The following is an 18,523-nucleotide window of genomic DNA, read 5'->3' on the forward strand; positions in this document are numbered from 1 at the left end:
AGTAAATAAAAAAAATTTTTTTTTAAGCAAAACAAAAAAAGCTTTCGAACCTGAGATTGGAAATGCATATATTCATAATGAAATATTAAAAATCAAATTCAAATCGTGTAGATATGCCTTTGCTTACATATTTTTCTTTTTTTAGCCTTATAAAAAAAAAATATTTATATTTTTAAAAAAAGCAAAACAAAACTTGAAAACTTTAGATCAAAAATGCCTGTATTCATAATCAAATATTAAAAATTAAATTCAAATCTTATGGATACTCTTCATAGAACTTTGATGATATATGAACCCCCCCCCCCAGATTAAAACTAGTTCATTTCTTTGATTTAAATTTTTACAGTTTATTGTTAGTTTCGTTTTTTCCTATTTCTGTTGGTCTTTAACTTTATTGAATTTGTTAAGCTTGAGTTAATGATGCAAATAGCTCGTTTGTGTTAGTAATGTGGCTAATTCGAACTTCCATCTAAACATTTACAGGTTCTATGTGGGCGGGACGTGGACTCTGTCGGAGGTTAGCTAAGTGAGCGCTTCTGTTGGAGATTCAGATGCAGCTGGAACTGGAGCGGGAGTTCACATCTTCTGCTGGGCCAGCTCGTCGATGGTGCGGGCATTGGTGAGGGTCACCCAGAGTGGTGCCTGGATGTTGGCCAGCGAGTAGCTCTCGGCGGCGTCCAGGGAGTGCGATTTGCGCATGGCCGGCGACTGGGACTGGGAATCCCTGGTGCTACCACTTGGTCCCTCGGCTCCTCCTCCTCCTCCTTCTCCTCCTCCTCGCCGGCGATCCCGCTTGGATTCGCGCTTGGTAAAGGCGACAGCTGCTTCGCCGCCACCGCCTCCACTACTGGCAGCCCGGATCTCATGGAGGCGACTGCGCCTCTTGGCCAGGCCAGCCGGATCGTCCCGCACACTGGCCGTCTTTCGCAGCTGCGGCGGTGGCACCACCAGCTGCGAGGCTGAGGTCTTGGCCAGCGGCACCTTCACTTCCGGCTCCTGGTGGTGATCGGCGGCCTGGCCCAGTTGCTGCTTGGCTAACTGTTAGCTCGAGGAGAAGGACATCTTGTAGGAGGTGGTCTCCATCGGCGACTCCGGGTTGAAGAACTCCGTCTGCGTCTGCTCCACGTCGCTGCATCGCTCCTCCAGCACAGTGTCCAGCTCCAGGGAGGTGAAGCCCTGGCTTAGGCTTCGTTCAGGACGTAGACTGATAGCTCGCGACGATCGGTAATCTGTGGATGGGTATAGACACTTTAGTCAAGGTCCTTCGAGTCCTTGGAGTGTTATAGGGCGAGACAGATGGGCAGTGAGTGGAGGAGGATTTGCGGGTGGGGGGGGGGTGTTAAATGTGTGGGTGGGACATCGAAGGTTGCACATTAAAAATGTAACGGATGTGCAGGTGTCACGCACCGAAAACGAGAATTTTGTGGGGTGTTGAAATGTGATTTACTTGCAGCGCACCTGATGGCGAGGGCCTCAAAAATATATCATTGTCAAACTAGCAAAAGCATTTTGTTCCCATAAATTTAATGTTGGTCATATGTTTAAAAAGTGTCATGAAGGCGAAACAAGCGAACAAAATAATTTCAGTAATAAGATTCTATGGTGAAGACTACGCGTGTTTCATGCTTATAAATTGGAAAAAATTAATTAACCAACAGAGTCCTTGCGAATTTAAGAACTTCCATTCTGCAGTGAATAAGCAAATTAACTTTCCTCTTTTCCAGTGATTAACTTAATTTGATTTCAGCCTTGGAAAATGTAGAGCAAATATATAAGGACTCGGTAAAAAGTTTGTGTGCAAACAAGAGCTGGAAAATTGGTAGGGACAGAAAGAAAATAAAAAAACAAAGGCTTCTGCGGTGATGCGTAATCGTTTTGCGAAAATGGTATGTACTATATGCCAAAAAACGCATGTCCCCATTTTGGGGGGTTTGGGTTCGCAGAATATACATATATGCGTGTTGTTTTTGGGGCCAAGAAGCGAAAACAGTCAAATAACAAGTGTAGTTGGCGGTTTTGGGGGTTTCTGGGGTTTTGTTTTTTTCGTTTTTTTTTCGACCTGCGGTTATGTCGACCCCGTCACCACCACCTTGATCATCATCTCATCATCGCCGTGCGGAGCTGCACGGCGAATAAATGTCTCGGAAATCATATACGACTTCACTTTTATATTCAGGCGGGTATTACAAATTTATTACGAGGGCAGTGAAAATCCCCGCACACACTCGAGTGGCATTAAAAAGTTTGCTAGAAAATATTTGTTCTGCAACCCACACACCCTCGCAACGAAATTTATGTACTTTAACATACTTTATATGGGGCAAGGAATGCACCTTATAGGGAGGGTATTAGAAAAATGTGACTGCATTTATTTTTGGTGAATTTTGTGATAGAAAAGGAAAAGGATGTGTGTGCGCGCCTTTTTTTCAGAGTGCCTTTCTATCCGACCACCTGAAGTGGCAGCAGATTCACATTCACTCGACGCCCCGCGTTCTGAATATGAAATTTACAGTTATAAAAAATGTTTCTGCGTGTTCGTGCGTGCATAAAGCTCGGAAATTCTCGCTCGACAGCGTGGTTTAGTGGGCGTGGCAGGGGTTTGGGTTTGGGCTTGGGGTTGTTGTTGGGTCATCGTGTGTCGCAATTCTAAATAAGCGGGCTAGCTTAGCACGGTGGCTCCGTCTTTCCCCACTTTCCCCGCTTTCTTTTTTGTTTTTCCGCCCCCGTTCCTCCTCGCTTTCCCCCATTTGATTTTGTGATATGCAAACAGGGCTGCGAGCGCCCAAAGGTATGCTATGCAAATGCAAATGCAGCCAGGCTACTTCGCTTTCTCCCACTCACCCTCTCGCTTTCTCCTTGCGTGCGACACTTGTAAAGCAACTGTGTGTGCTCACACACAAGCACACACCCCACACACACATCGCACACACACACCCACGAGGGGCCACGTGTGGGTGCCTTACTTTCTCCCAGTCAAGTTGTACTTCTTTCACTCAACTCACGTTTCGCGTAGTTTGCTTTTAGGGGAAACGTGGCTTCCTTCCAGAATTCGAATAAATTGAATCTTTTTGTTGTCTCGATAAGAACTGCAATATTGTTGGGTTGCCTGTATATCTCCATAAATGTGGAATTCACGTGAGAGACTTGGAAAAATTAAGACCAATCAAAAGGTCCATGATAATTTTGAATTTAAATTCAAAAAAATAATGAAGAACCTCAGCAGGAAGAATTTTAAAACAGAATAAAAGTGCCCAGGATCATTTTGGATTTTTTATTGTTACTAACAAAAATTAAGTATCAAAGCACAGAAGTTTCCCCTGTAAATAGAATTAAATAGTTTTAGGAAAAACGTGACTTTCTTCCAGAAATCAAATAAATTAAATCGTTTTGTTGTCTCGATAAGGACTGTTATATTGTTGTAATGCTGTAATATTCAAACTAATACAATAAGATTGTTCAGGATATAATTTAAAATTATTACAACAATCCCTTATTTCTTTAATAATCACAAATAATTCATCTATAAATGTTAAATTAAAAAAAGTAAGTGGCTTGCAATATAAGATTTTTAATACAAATGGTCAGTATAATTCTTAGAACTATAAGAACAATCCCTTAATAATCACATATAATTCGTCGATTAATGTGAGATTCATAAGACTAAGTAATTTTTCAATAGAAAAAAACAATATTAGTATAATTTGTAGAATTATTGGATTAGTCCTGAATTTCTTCAGTATACACTAAAAGTTCTTTACAAAAACCAAGAATTCTAGAAAAGATTTTTTTTGGAAAATGTTTCAATTTGACTTGGATATTTCCGAAATGTCTGAACCTTTTCAAAGTCCCCGATTTCTCCCAGTGTGGCCTCTGGCCACTGGCTAATGCATCTCGGTCTCTTGTTGAGGGGAATTTTGCTATTGATTCTGCACTGGCCCCTGGCCACTGACATTGGCCACTCAGTTGGTCGCAAAAGGTATATTTCGGACATGCGGGCTCTTAAAAAACAATGATTATGATGCTGATGATGTGTGGGGCTCTTTGTTATCCCTTTGTGAATTTTAACTTGCTTTTATGCAGGCAGGACAATGGACGACAGGTGTATTAATGACTACGGCATGGCACAGATTAAGAGGAAAAGTGAAAAAGAGATGGCGAGTGGAGTGTATCAGTGGAGAAATATGGGTGCTGAGGGTGCAAATATAGCGAGAATGTATGGTGAGATGGGGATGCAGGATGCAGGATGCTGAATGCTGGATGCTGGATGCAGGATGCGATGCATTCGACAGTCTATCGAACTCATTTGATCTGCAAGTGTGGCTGCAAAACCAGAGAGAAAGGAAAAGGAAACAGAGCAAAGAAACGTTCTTCGAACACACATTACACGACAACATTCAAACTCACTAAGCCTATGTATTGGACTAAATCTGACCAGGCTGACGGCATGGTCCTGCATGTCGTAGTTCCGCCTCCTGTCCCGCTCCCGGGCCAGCTTGGCCCTCCTCCGCAGGCAGCAGATCACGAGGAGCGCCAGGATGGGAAAGCCGAAGATGCACGAGACGATCGGGATGACGATCGATTCGGGTGAAACTGCAACGAGAATTTAATTAGAAGAACTGGAGGATTAGAAAATCACCAAGGAACTCAGTTACAATAGAGGTACCTCTCACACAGAGAAGTATCAAAAAGGTATAATAATCATTTTGAAATTTAGTGTCAATTCTATCTAGATAGGGGGCGTATTACTTTGATACGTTTACCACCTATCATTTTGCTCTTTTTTTCTATTTCGGAGAGTTTCGAATATTTCTGTCTCGCTCTTTCGCATGGTATTTTTGGGCTCTCTCTCGCCCTTTTCTCTCTTTTTTCGATTTGAGAGAATTTTCAAAGAGAGAATTTCCTAGAAATATCATTTCTTAATATTGAACTTAAATTATTCAAGGGTAAAAATAGTTCTTAATACATTTTGTATGCCAATATCTAATTGATCCATGCGTGTTTTTCTATGTGTATAGTGATTTGTAGGGGTTTTATCACATTTCACCTGTATTTATAATCTATTTTACATAAATAATGCTATCCACTCGAAACTGTAATCAATGTACAACGAACTCAATTTAGCTCCACTTACAGTAAAACTGTAGCATTTAAAAGTATATGGATATTAAAGGTAGCTATTGTAAAGTAGTCTATTCAAAGGAAATTTTCCTTCTGAGGACTCAATTATATTACACTTTAATTGTTTTTTAAAAAGCTTAGCTAACTGCATAAACATGGGTACTTTTAAACAGTACTCTGATTTTTTTTCTAAATTTAAGACACCATGTAGAACACGACCGTAGCTGACCATTTTGCTGGTATCATCGTACCTGACGCTATCTTACCTGTCCCATCTGTAGGCAAATATTTTGACCCAAAATTTATTGAGCATTTCCTTGCCGTTTTAAAATGCCCTTCTTCTTGTCCATGTCCGCCTTTTTGCATAGTCCACTTAATCGCTCTCGACATCGCAGAACCGTGCTCATTCGTGACCCCACCTTTTGCCCGACTTGACCCTTGACCCCCTTGGCATCTTTCGCCCCCGCTGTGACCTTGTCGAATCCCATTATGACCCCACAAAAAGCGCCCCCTGCCAAATGATGCACGAATGTTAATCGCCGGACTCTCATGGTCTGTCAACGCCCAAAATCGGAATTTTGGTTTGGGAACATATTTGCCTAATTGTTGTGGTTGTGGTCATCCGCAGAAATGCCATCACCATCGCCATCATACCATCATACCATCTGCCCATCATCCAAGGGAAGATTATTTATTTATATGTTTATTTTATCACAATAACCAAGTGCGGAATGGGTGGTTTTATGGGCAACGCAAACTCATAATTCCGTAGCTCATCTCATCTCCGGTTCATTTGCATGGCCTCAAATTCGCCTGAAAGTAGGCAACATTTATCCGCACGGGATGGGGGGTATGGAAACTGGAAATTATATAGAAGGGGGGGCTTGGGCTCTGGAAGGATAATGGTTTGTGAGGGCACGATGGCGGGTTGTATGCCAAACGACTTTTCGGGGGCGCATTCCTTTTAAGCCATTTGCATTTTCCTCCGTTAACGTTTCGTTTGCCTGTTTAATTTCGGCTCTCAGTCATAAACTAAGTCGAGCAAAATCTGCATCTCCCCACCGCTCAGCCCTTGGCGTCCCTTATTCCATTAGGTATAATTAGCAAAAACAAAAACATTTATTCCCCAAACATGTGGACACGAAACATTTTTCAACATGTTTCGCTCTTAAAAAGTTCTTAATATCATGTACATTTATTTTAAGAAACGGCGCTCTTGAAGAAACACGTACATTTTCGGGTCTTGAATTCTGTTCTGAGTGTAGATAAAAGATAGAACAATTCAAGTTCATGAGATATTTAAAGTTATGCGATGTAAAACAGCACTTAAAAAGGTAATGGTATACCACTATAGTGGTGGAAGATTGTAATTATTGGACTCAGTTTTATAAACTTATTTTAAGTGCTGCAAAATAAAACTAAGCTTAAATATGATATACATGAGCGGATCCACTGGAGACGGGGGTATTTACGAGAAAGATCCCCCCACTCGGGTTAAAAAGTGAAAAAAATATTAATATGGTAATACACACACAGAGAAAACTATCCAAGAACATTGTTGAATTGAGAACATTGTTCTTGAATTGAGGACATTCGTTCTTAAAAACCGTGTAAGTACATGTTGGTATTAACATAAGAACGAAATAGTGAGAAGAGAAAAGTTAAATTGACTTTATTTAACAACTTTTTGATAATTATACACTAAGGACTAAGCTAATTGTTTATTTGTACATACATTGTACTTAAATACCGCCAATTCAACTTGATTCGAGCGTAATAAAAACATTTTCAACTTAAAAATGTTATATTTATAAGAACATTTTCAACTCAGATGAGAACGTCAGAATTTTCTCTGTGCATGAAATAAGTATTGTATTTCTACTCAACAAATGTTGTATATCCCCTTGCAACCAAATCCTGGATCCGCCACTGATACCTGATATATTTTTGAAAAATGTATATTTAACCCTAGCTTGCAAAGAGAATTTATAGGATTAAGCTCAGGCTTGCGTTGAATAATTTAACCCGAAGCACGCGGCGGTTACCATTTGTCGTTTTACATATTTCGCCAGGATCTGCAGCCTGGCCTGATCCACCTGGGGAACTCCGACCACCATCCTACTCGCGACAGCAAAACCCAATCCCCTGGCCCGCCGACCTCATTTACCATTCTCAGCCACTCATAAGTCACATCCACCTCCCCATTCCACTCCCGCCTCCACCATCACCGAGCGTCCTTGCCAAAGGATGCTCTAATCTAAGCCACAAAAGCCATGGCCCAAATTTTGTTTGTCGAAAAAGTAGCATAAAGGAAACCAAATCGAATAGAAAGAGCCGAAATGGGAATGCTCTGAAAAGTTTTCAAAAACGCATTTCTTTTGTGTGATGGCTGAAAGGAACAAAGTTTCTAAACTATATTGGGTTGATTTTATAAAAGAGGCATGTACTTAAACAATTACTTTATGATGCAAGGGAAATAAATTATAATAAGTATATTAAATGGAAGATCTAGCTGTCTGCGATTAAATGTGGAAGTCTGTGTATCCTGGCGATAATTTCAGAGTAAATATGAAACTGTGTAGCCTTAAAGCAGCTTTCAGCTTAACATGAAGATGAGAAAATGCGCCTAACGATGATGAATTATTTTTGAATTCAAAAAAATTTGTTAGCAATTTATATACATAAAACTCTCATTATAAATTGAGGAATCAACGCAGAGCTTAAACTTTACAGCCGCCAAAAGTTTTTGGCGGATTTTTCCACTAGTAATAATGTATTTTTCAATACAAATTTTTTAAACAATATAAAAGCTGGGAAAATAAAATGAAATATTATCAGAACTTATTCAAGACATAAAAATGGGATAAATTCCGGTTGAATGGTGTTTACTTTATCGACTCGGGGCAGCACTCCTTTAAACTTGGATAACCCCGCCCCCAGGGTAAATGGAGCACTCGATGTTGGCCTGACATTATTCGATTAAATCCGAGTTCGATCAGGGGCGCAGTCGGGAAATGTTTGCTGCGGCGTTATCAGCGCCTCAGCTGGGTTTACTTTACTCAACTTGTACTCTGTCATCCGGACGAGCTGCTCCTCATGGAAAAGGACCCGGCTCCTGGACAGGACCCTTCTGCTCCTCCAGCTCTCGGGAACCTGCGCCACTGAATCCAATTAACGCCTTCAAAGTGACAGTTCAAATTTACACAAATTGATGGCGCGGAGAGGGAGTCCTGAGTCCTGAGTCCTGAGTCCTGAGTCTCGAGTCCTTTAGTCCTTAGTTCACTTTAGTTTGCTGCCACCAAGGAATCTTGAAGTCGCGTAGGGCGAAAAGCAGCAGATGCTGCTGGAGAAGGAGCCGCCATTCAAGCCGAGTCATCAGGAATCGTTTGATGCCAGAAATTTTCAATAAATACAATAAAAATAATGCCTCTGCCCCACTCAGACAGACGCGTCCTTTGAATGGAAATTAAATGTTTGCATATTTGACGTCGACGGTGGAATGCGCTACAAACAAAGCCCATCGAATGGCAGAGAGGCAATATTCGAATGTGCGCAGTATATGTATACAAATAGTACACAAGGAAAAATCGGGGACTATTTCCCAGATAAGTCGTATGAAAAAAATTAATATACACACTTTGTATATTTTATTGGAATTAAAATAATGCAATTTAATCTATATACTGAATATCTGTACAACGAGAAAAAAGAATTGAAAAATGAAAAAATCATTTTTTATGATTCAAGAACATTTCGCTCTTAATTTTGATGCATACACAATTTATAATTTTTCGGGGTGTGTCTATAAATACTAAATAAATTGATCATGTTTCCCATTATATCTTCCCACAATGGCTGTAATCTAATTACTAAATATCTGTATACCCAAAAAAAAAGAACGGAGAAATGAAAAATTCATTTTTCAATGAAAAATTTTCATAATTCAAGAACAATTCGTTCTCAATTTTGATGTATACACAATTTATAGGTGTGAACGCTACGGAATAAAATCATAAACAATATCGGTAACTTTTTAACGCATTTAGCTTTGGTTTTCAAATATTTCTAATAGTTATTTCTCTCTCCTAAACAAATGTATATTATTTCTTATTATATCTTTCCACAATAGAGGTAATCTAAATACTATATATCTGCACACCCAGAAAAAATAAAAAGAAAATGAAAAAAGTATTTATCATCATTCAAGAACAATCCGTTCTCATTTTTGATGTATACTCAACTTATGGTTGTGAAAGCTGTCGAATAAAAGTAAACAACGTCTTAAGCTTTTTACCCCATCTGGGCTTGGTTCTTGAACATTTCTTATGGTTATTTTTCTGGGTGTGCCAATAAGTATTAAATAAATTCATGTTATTTCCCATTTGATCTTCCCAAATTGGCAGTTCTGTGGGCTATTTTCACCCTTTAATATCTAGGTCTTTTTCGAGTGTATTGACTTAACGGCAGAGGCAGATACTTGGGTACATATAGTTGCACAAAGTGATTTCTCCAGTTCGAATATATTCCCATCAAAGTCAACTCGAGCTTGATTGCGGTTCAACTCGAGGCGAGTTAAGTAGGAAATGGAAGTGGAAGGACGTGAGAGGACCAACTTCGGAGGATAGTTTGCATTTAATACAGCCCCAAAGTTTCACTTTGTTTCGGGGCTTCAGCTTACGGAATTCCGCCCGAATCAAAGTCAGTTTTGGCCTGTTGTTGACTGGACTTTGGCATAAGCTAAGACACTCAGGATGACCAGTAAAATGTGGTTTTTACATAACCGTTTTTAAACTCAAACACAAACCATTCAAATTGTTAGCCAAAGTCCTTAAAGTCCTAAGCTCTCGGGCTTACACCGAATTTCTCGGTTCGATAAAGGAAAAAAAGGACGTCATGCTCCAACCCTTCGAACACTGGTGAACACATTAACTTGATTAACTCATCAGAGGGATTCATTTATATTATAAATAAAAAAAAGGATGCGGTCGTAAAGAGAAAGTGAAGCTGAACAAAAGAAGTAATCAATTAGAATAAAGAAAAACAAGAAAATGAGTATAAAGGAAAATATGTTCTTAAATCGGATAAGCAAGAATTATGATTAAAGCTGCAATGCGAATTGATTAAATAAAATGTGAGAGTGCCACAAAAATCATTAAAAATGTGTCTAAAAGTATGCAGTGAAATAAAGTTTGTCGTTTTGTGGGCTTTTAAAATATTCTGTTGCCTACTTTTTGGTACATTACGATATTAATAAGTAATTTCTGTGATACAAGTACCAAAACTTATCCTTTTTTTTTGTTAAATCGATTTGCCTTTTATAAAAGTTTCATATAGAGGCAACCACTATTAAAGTGAGCTTTCTGTGTATGTGAAATAAAGCGAATATTTGAGTATTGTTCGCCAAAAAACATCCCTCTTCGCATCTGGATGAAAAACGAGAACTCCCCCGAAAAGCGAACAGGCATTCGAGTGTTTCGCTAAGTAGAATGCATTGTTAACTTATCAATGGAGCTGAAGGACATCGCATTCCTGCTACACCATTTTATCGGATGAATTTACGCACTTTTTGTTGGCGAAAATTGTAATGGCCAAGTTTTTTTTTTCCCCCCCCCCATCTGCGATTCTTTTTGTTTTGTTTTGTTTGATTTTTTTTTGTATTTTTCATTCTGCTGTCATGGACGAAAAGTTGTATCTTGTGTCGAACTGACAAGGTGGCAGCAGCTCGAGAGCCACGCCCACAGGCCGTTGAGGGCGCTGACATTGACGTGCCTTCCATTTTCCTCCCATTTTCCCCAGAAAAATCCCCACCTCCTTGCTCTTTGCTGTCGATAATGCTGCAGATATACGACTGATTGTAGTGGGGATTGGGGAAATGAGATGGTTATGGGCCTACAGACTCCACAGTCTGATAAGGCGAATGAGGAAAGTCGACGATGTTGTCGACAAATTTCGCTGGCACCGAAGCCGTGGCAGTGTGATGAAGAAGCCAGTTCGCTTAATAAAGACCCCAGCCAAACACACAACCAAAAAAAGGGGATTTAATTCAATTAATTCTAAAAGAAAATCCACTTGATTTTGTTAAATATTTAAGCAACTCCCAAACCAACCGATTTCGGAAGGGGGGAAAAGCCAAAGTTCATTTTAAATGGCACCTTCATTACTTAACATCTACAGAACATATTCCAATTATATATATTATCTTCAATTATATATTTGAAAATAAAAAAAATTATTTTCTAACAGCGTATGGATGTCGTATAGAAATTGTCTCAAATTTAAGTAAAAGATTTTAAACTAAACAAAGAGTTTTTTCAAAGGTATTAAAAACTTTTTTATGTAGCTAACGTGTTTATTTAATATTTCAATATATTTTTTCAATACAACTTTGTAGATATTTCTTTGAAGAAATGTTGTTGTTACTTATATAAGCCTTTAAACCAAAGAGTTGTTCTAAAAGATCTCAAATGGAAACACATAGTACGAGCATTTATTAAATAAATACCAATCTACAAGGAAGTACTTAATCATATTTATATATTAATCATACGACCTTTTCTTGAAAAGAAAAACCATTACTTATTTTCTACCTTTTCAACTGCGCATTTCAAAGGTTTACACAAAAATCTCTTCAACTTATGTATACCTTTGAAATCAAAGAGCTGTTCAAAAAGGTCTAAGGAAATTGAATCGGAAACAAATTAAAAACTTTTTAATGCTTGCCCAGCGAATGTTTTTCCAACCCGAAAATCGGGGACACCGCTGAATTGAATATTATTTATTTCCGTGCAGCCTTTTTTAAGACTCTAATTTGTGAATGGCTCGAGGCGCTACGACATTGGCGCCAGCTGCAGAGGCCCAGGAGCTACCCAACCCATTTTTTCCACCCACAACAGCCCAGTCTACTTTTTACCCACCCACTATTCAACTGATGGCGACACTTGCCTCGAACAATCAACAGCTAAATTCGAGTGCGACTCTTTGCAATTACTGCGACTTAGACTTGTCTAATTGCTGAATGGTTGGGGTGATGGAAATGGAGTGGGTTAGACCCACTGGGATTGGGATCTCCGTCGCGAAACTCTTGGGGCAACTTTCAGGATTGGCCCAAGTCAGGCCGAAAGCCAAGCAAACTTTGTCCTGCCGCCGAAACTATAAAAAATAAGTTGACGTGGCAGCCGGAGCATTTGGAGGAGTCAATGCGGATAATGAGGACTCGGTTGTCAGCTCATGCAAATTAACGCCGCCAACGGGGCGACTAATTGGGATGGGTGTGGGTATGGATGAGGAGGAGGAGAAGGAGGAGGAGGACAAGGATCTGGAGCTGGAGAAGCCTCCTGGTCTTGGCATGGATCTGAGCCTGGCACGCGACCTCGATGGCTGACTGACTGCACTGATTTGATTACCTCAGTGGGCCATCGCCGGGGCAGGAACCTTATCCTTATCCGATCCGGCAAATGTCCCTAATTAACTTAAGGCCGTTAAAAGTCTTTTAATTTGGGGGGAGATGTGACTTCGGGGGCCAACTGTTTACTGGCCAAAACAGTGACAAATTCAATTAGAGTTCATTGCTGATTAAACATGGCTTGAAAGCTGGTAAGTACTTTTATAAAAAGAAAAGAGCCACAGAAGTGGTTATTTATTTAAGAATTATATTGTAATTCTTTAAATATAAAGCAAAATCTAACATAATAAAAGTTTTAGGTGTCTAAAAGTATGCTATAAATAAAGCATAGTCTTCCTGAAAGAATTCTTTGAACTTCTGAGCTTGAAATATATTGAAGCATACTTTTAGACACCTTAAATGACATTTAAAAGTAATTTTCTCATGGATTTGTTCTTGCTGATAAAGGAAATACAGTGTAAATGTATTGTAATTCTTCTGAGTATTTTACGGGGGCTGCGTACTTTTAAAAGAGTTTGCCATCTATCATAACAAAAACTAAGACTTTCTCCCAAAAAAAACTTTTAGGTGTCTAAAAGTATGCTATAAATAAAGCATAGTCGTCTCTCTGAAAGAATTCTTTGTACTTCTTAGTTTAAAATATATTGTAGCATACTTTTACACACCTTAAATGACATTTAAAAGTAATTTTCCCATGGATGTGTTATGTGCCATCTATCATAACAAAAACTAAGACTTTCTCCCAAAAAAAACTTTTAGGTGTCTAAAAGTATGCTATAAATAAAGCATAGTCGTCTCTCTGAAAGAATTCTTTGTAATTCTGAGCTTAAAATATATTTTAGCATACTTTTAGACACCTTAAAAGACATTTAAAAGTAATTTTGCCTTGGATTTGTTCTTGCTAATAAAGGAATTACATTCTGTTCTGTTCAAAGGCAACTTAAGGATTCACCCCATCATCATGCATATTTAATTAGCCAGTTGCGCTTTAACAGGAAGTGATTTTGATTTCACATACTCGAAAATTCATGAAAATGCATAGCAATTAGCATAGTAATTACTTCCTTAAGTAGACGAACAATAAAATACTCATTTGCCCACACTGAGAAATGCCATAAAATCTGGAAAATCGTTAAAAAATGTAAATGAAAAAACTTTTGTTCACAGTTCTCTCAGTATTTATGACTAAAGTTAGCCCAGATAAAACAAATGTTGGAAAATAAAACATAATTTTAGAAATTATAAAGTTCATGTGACTTTTAAAAGATAATTACCACACTTAAAACAATTTTTTGTTCCTACAAACGGTAGAAAACTTTGATATTATCGCACTTACACTTTTAAGTCAAGTCCGTTGTTTAAAAATGTGTTTCTCACTTTTCCATGTTCAAAAACCGTAATATTAAGAAATACTTAAGAAAGTAAGAAATACATAACAATATTAAGTTAGCATTTTTCACAGTTGCTTAAAAAACAAATCCAAAGTTAAATGAAGTTCAACAAAATGTCTTAAATATATAAAAATCAGAATCAGAAAATCAGAAGTATTAAGATTCTGAGTTTACTTGAATCTAGTAAAACAAAGATATAAATGTTCTTAATATAATGAAGAATTCGCGTTTTTCTACCTAGTAATTTTAAATTTAACGATGTATTGACACTGTTCCTTCTTTATTTAAGTAAAATACAAAGTTCTCTGTTCTTATTTCGAGTGTAGAGATGTTTTAATTAAATCTAGGAATATTTAAGAACTCACCCGTTGGGTAAACAACGATGGTCGTTGGGCGATTTTTGGTGCCGGTGGCGGCGATGAAGGTGGCCACCGTCTGGGCCTGGAATGTGGCCATGGTGCTGCTGGTGGGGATCGGGAGCGGTAGCGTGCTCATCACCGCCGTTGTCGAGGACTCGATGAAACCGCTGAGATTGCCGGCGGGCAGATACACGTCCGTGCCCGCGTCCCCATTCCCCGCCAACGGATTGCCAGTGGCATTGGGGAACGGAAATGGGAATGGCTGTTCGGGCACATCCACCTCTGGCCCACTGGTGGATGGATCGATGTCCTGGCCGTGGGCCACGTCCGTCGCATCGAGGGCCTGGAGCAGCAGGGCGGAAACGGGCAGGTTGGTCACGTGCTGGGCGGGATTGGCCCGGGCCACCCTGGCCAGGGTGCGTTTCAGCAGGCCCCTCACATTCAGATTAAGCTTCCCTGCAGATTCGTTATTAATGGTCTCCTGGCCTTCGCCTCCGCCTCCGCCTCCGCCGGCTGTTGGTTCCCTCACTCCTCTGGCGGTCATATTGTTTAATAATTTTGCAGCATAATCGTAAATTTCAATGAGCATTAGGTGGTTTCGCACTCTCCTTAAATCCTGAATCCCGGCTGCAAGCAAGAGAAGTGTTGGTAAATGTTTGTCCTCAGCCGCGGATTCCGGTCACAGGACTCCGGACTCAGGACTCCGGACTCCGGACTTTGCTAATTGCCTTAATGAATCACTTGGCCAAACAGAGTGTGTGTTTTTGTTGGGAAAAGTGGGTAAAAAGTGGGGGAAAGTGGAAGTTTCGGATGGCGAAAGTTTGAACAACCACGATTGATTGCGATCAGGGGTCACCATGGTGAAGGTTTCTCCAGTGGATGCAACTCAGGGATTTACCGAAGGACAAACAACCAAAGGAACCACATAAAACTAAGACATTAATAACTATGTTTAGGATTCCACCTGAAATAGTATTATCGTAAAATATCTAAAATATTTTGTATATAGAAATCCCGACTCACAGACATGTTAGAAGAGATTTTATTTAATATATCTACCTTCCCTATGCCACATTCCCTAAATATTTCAAGTATTCCACTCACATGTGCATCTACACATAGCTTTATTCTGCCATATTTGATGCCCCGTAAATCTCGAACCCTAAATCCCAACGAAATATTGCTGTTCCTGTCATCGTTGATTAGTCGGGATTTGTTAACGGGAGAACATGACTTTTAAAAACCCCGAAATCGTTCGACCCCCCGATGTGATGTAAGCAACTTATTTTGGGGGAAGCCCTCGACCTAAGCCCGGCTCCCGAATGACCAGCTCTTGACCTCCCTTACCCGTTGTCAATCCCCCAAATCCCCCGCTTTCAATACCCCTATACCAATTCCCCGCACTTGTTGGATACGCAAGAGCGCAAACATTGAATCGGCCAACCCTCGGCCATCAAGTGAGCAATCCGGTGGAGCTTCAGCTCCAATGGCACTTGAAACCGAAGCTGCCGAGGGAGCGGGGCTATATGGATGGATATATATCGGTGGGGGTATGGGTATAGATGGTCTCATGGGATGGGGAAACGGATGCGAATGGGGATGGGGATGGGGATGGGGATCTGGCGGGGGACACTTTGGCGACAACAGGCAATAAAAATATGTTAACTATTGCATGGGGCTCCGTGGACTAGCTTCATTACGACAAATCGAATTGAATCGAAGGAAGCACCATTCTACTGCCACATTCACGTCTCCATCCTAGTCCTCATCCACATCCCTGGTCACCAGAGACCGCAATTAAATGGCCAAGCACGATTCCTTATGCAGAGAGAACAATTTGATACTCTTAAGGGAAAAATGTTTCTTTAGACCTTCCCATAACGCCAAAAGAAAGGTTTCCTTATCACTTATCAGGAATAATCTAAAACTCTAAATATTCTGGCACCCCTGAATGTTCTTATAGGAAGTAACTCCAAAAAACTTTTTATTAATATCCCTAAATATAAATATATCCCTGAATGTTTTGAGCTAGAATTTCAATTAACCTATTTTTTTTATCAAAAATTACAAAGATAAAAAGTTGACTTTCGGTAATAATAGTTCTTTACCATTTTCTGATAACTTTTAATATATCTATAAAGAAAGTGACGATACGTTGGTAAATATGCTTTGCCATAGATTTCAAACAATTTCAAAACTTTTTAGTTCCTCCACGGAAATCCCTTATAGATATTTATTATTATAATATTATTTTTATTAAATACATATGTCCTCTCTTGCCGATTTTTCTTACGGTAATGGTTTCTTATAAAAGACCACTTTTTATTCAAAAAACTTTTTTTCTATCTTCCTTGGGGGATAATTAATAAGGTTAAGGGACGCACTGTTAAATTGGTTTTTTTTTTGTTTTAAGGGTAATAATATTATTACAAATTTATCTTCGGGAAGAGGGCGGTACAAGTATCACAGGGTTGTTATATGGGTTATGTTTTTATAGCCTTTTTGGGGTGCCTTACAGAAGCTTCTTTGGCTTTATGTTTGGGTTGGGCTTAAACACCCATAAATATCTAGAAAGTCCTAATCGGTTAATAAATCAGCGCTTCCTTCTGGTTTTAATGGGAATTCCGTTTCGCACTTATCTGCTTGCCTATATAGGAACCATACTTTTTTAACAGTGTGGCTGGGGGGAATGCACGGACCGCAAACAGAAACTATCCCAGCGGGAAATGGAACTGCTGGGTACGGGTATGGTATAGGAAGGATGGATGGCTTTCCGGGGGTTCGCTTGGGGTTCTAACGAATTGAGGATGGTCCTGTGGAGGTGGAGGTGGAGAGGGGGGGGGGATGTTGTAAAAGCGCGCGTCCTTCGACGCTTCATGTGTCGATGCGATGCCCATTCAAATGTGAAGCATACTTTGTCACTTTTGTCTCAGTGAATCTCTGAATCTGTGAATCTGGACAAAACAAGGATGGCACACACACAGGAAAAGAAAGGGACAAAAAAAAAGCAGCGAACCGTTAGGAAGGATCGCGCAGCAACCGGAATAACTGTAATGGTAACAACGGAATAAAACTTTACGTCGTTTGTCGCTTGTCGTTCGCCGTTAACCGTTAGCCGTTCGTTGCGTCCTTTAAAACCGTTCGTACTTTTTATCCGCGCCTCCTTGAAACCGCTTTTTTATCCGCCCTATCCGCTCCACTCGCGTCGGCAGTCCGCCTGCCTTTGTGACGCGCGCGCCGAAATTGCAGGGCTTTTATAGCCAGCAAATTTCCCCCATTGAAAATTTCCCCCGCAATTTCCCCCAAAGAGAAAATGCCCCGCTGGAAAAACTCTCGCCTCTCTTCGCCCGCTGGAAATTCACAAGAAATTCGTTATTTATTGTCGAAAGTCGAAAGACAAACACAAGTCAATGCTTTTGTTCAGGTCGTCGACAAAGCGGCCAGGTTCTTTAATTAATTCGGATTTTCCACTCACGAATTTTAAATGACTTTGACCCAATTTCGTTTATAAACATTAAATACACAAATACGGGCGAGCGTCCACAACAAATGAAAACTCTACCTGCTCGAAATCTGCGTTGAAAGGTGCACAAAAGTATGCCACAAAATATTTTTAAAGTCCTTTTGCAAATGGTTTCGCATCCAAACGTAAATCTACTTAAATCTCTACCCTTAAAAACACATTAAGTAACTTAGAACATTTTTGGGGTTTCCCTATCGAATGTAATTTCGTTTTTTTATCCAACAAAATCCCAATCCCATTTCATACAAATCCAATCCAGAATATGTTGGAATTATGAAAATTCAAATGTTGTTTATATATTCGTATCTGTAATAATACCATCAATAACAAAGGTAAATCGTTTTTGTATCTCTATTCCAAACGGTCGATTTTTAATTACATTTTAAAGATATTATAGCATTTCAGTAAGTCCTTTTTGAGAGTATACTCAGAAACAAGCTTAACTGGGCTTGAAAAAGCCACAAGTACGAAATGGGCTTATTTTTTCATTTCAAAAATGTTTCATTCATAAACCAGCATTCTGAATTTGAGAACATTTTCGCGCAAAATCAAGTAAGAAATGTCCTTGAACCAAGAACTTATTATGCTTAAATTAAGTACGAATTTTTCTTAACGCATTCTGATTCATAAATATAAAATAATTATAAAATAAAAAAAAGGCATTAGAATGAAAGTTGTATTATTATTTTTACAAAGGTAATCCGATTTGTTCATTATTAAGTACAAGTTT

At 39.4% G+C, this 18,523-nt stretch overlaps 1 protein-coding gene across 1 annotated transcript; it reads right to left on the reverse strand.

Moving 5' to 3' along the window:
• Positions 1–328: 328 nt before the first annotated feature.
• Positions 329–17,484, reverse strand: LOC108019222 (uncharacterized). Its single transcript, XM_070997517.1, is given in 4 exon segments — positions 329–1,229; positions 4,405–4,590; positions 14,277–14,897; positions 17,185–17,484. Coding segments are annotated over 3 exon segments (1,422 nt in total). The 5' UTR covers positions 14,860–14,897; positions 17,185–17,484; the 3' UTR covers positions 329–576.
• Between the last annotated feature and the right edge of the window lie 1,039 nt (positions 17,485–18,523).

This window comes from Drosophila suzukii, chromosome X, assembly GCF_043229965.1.
Source record: "Drosophila suzukii chromosome X, CBGP_Dsuzu_IsoJpt1.0, whole genome shotgun sequence".
NCBI classification, from domain to species: Eukaryota; Metazoa; Arthropoda; class Insecta; order Diptera; family Drosophilidae; genus Drosophila; species Drosophila suzukii.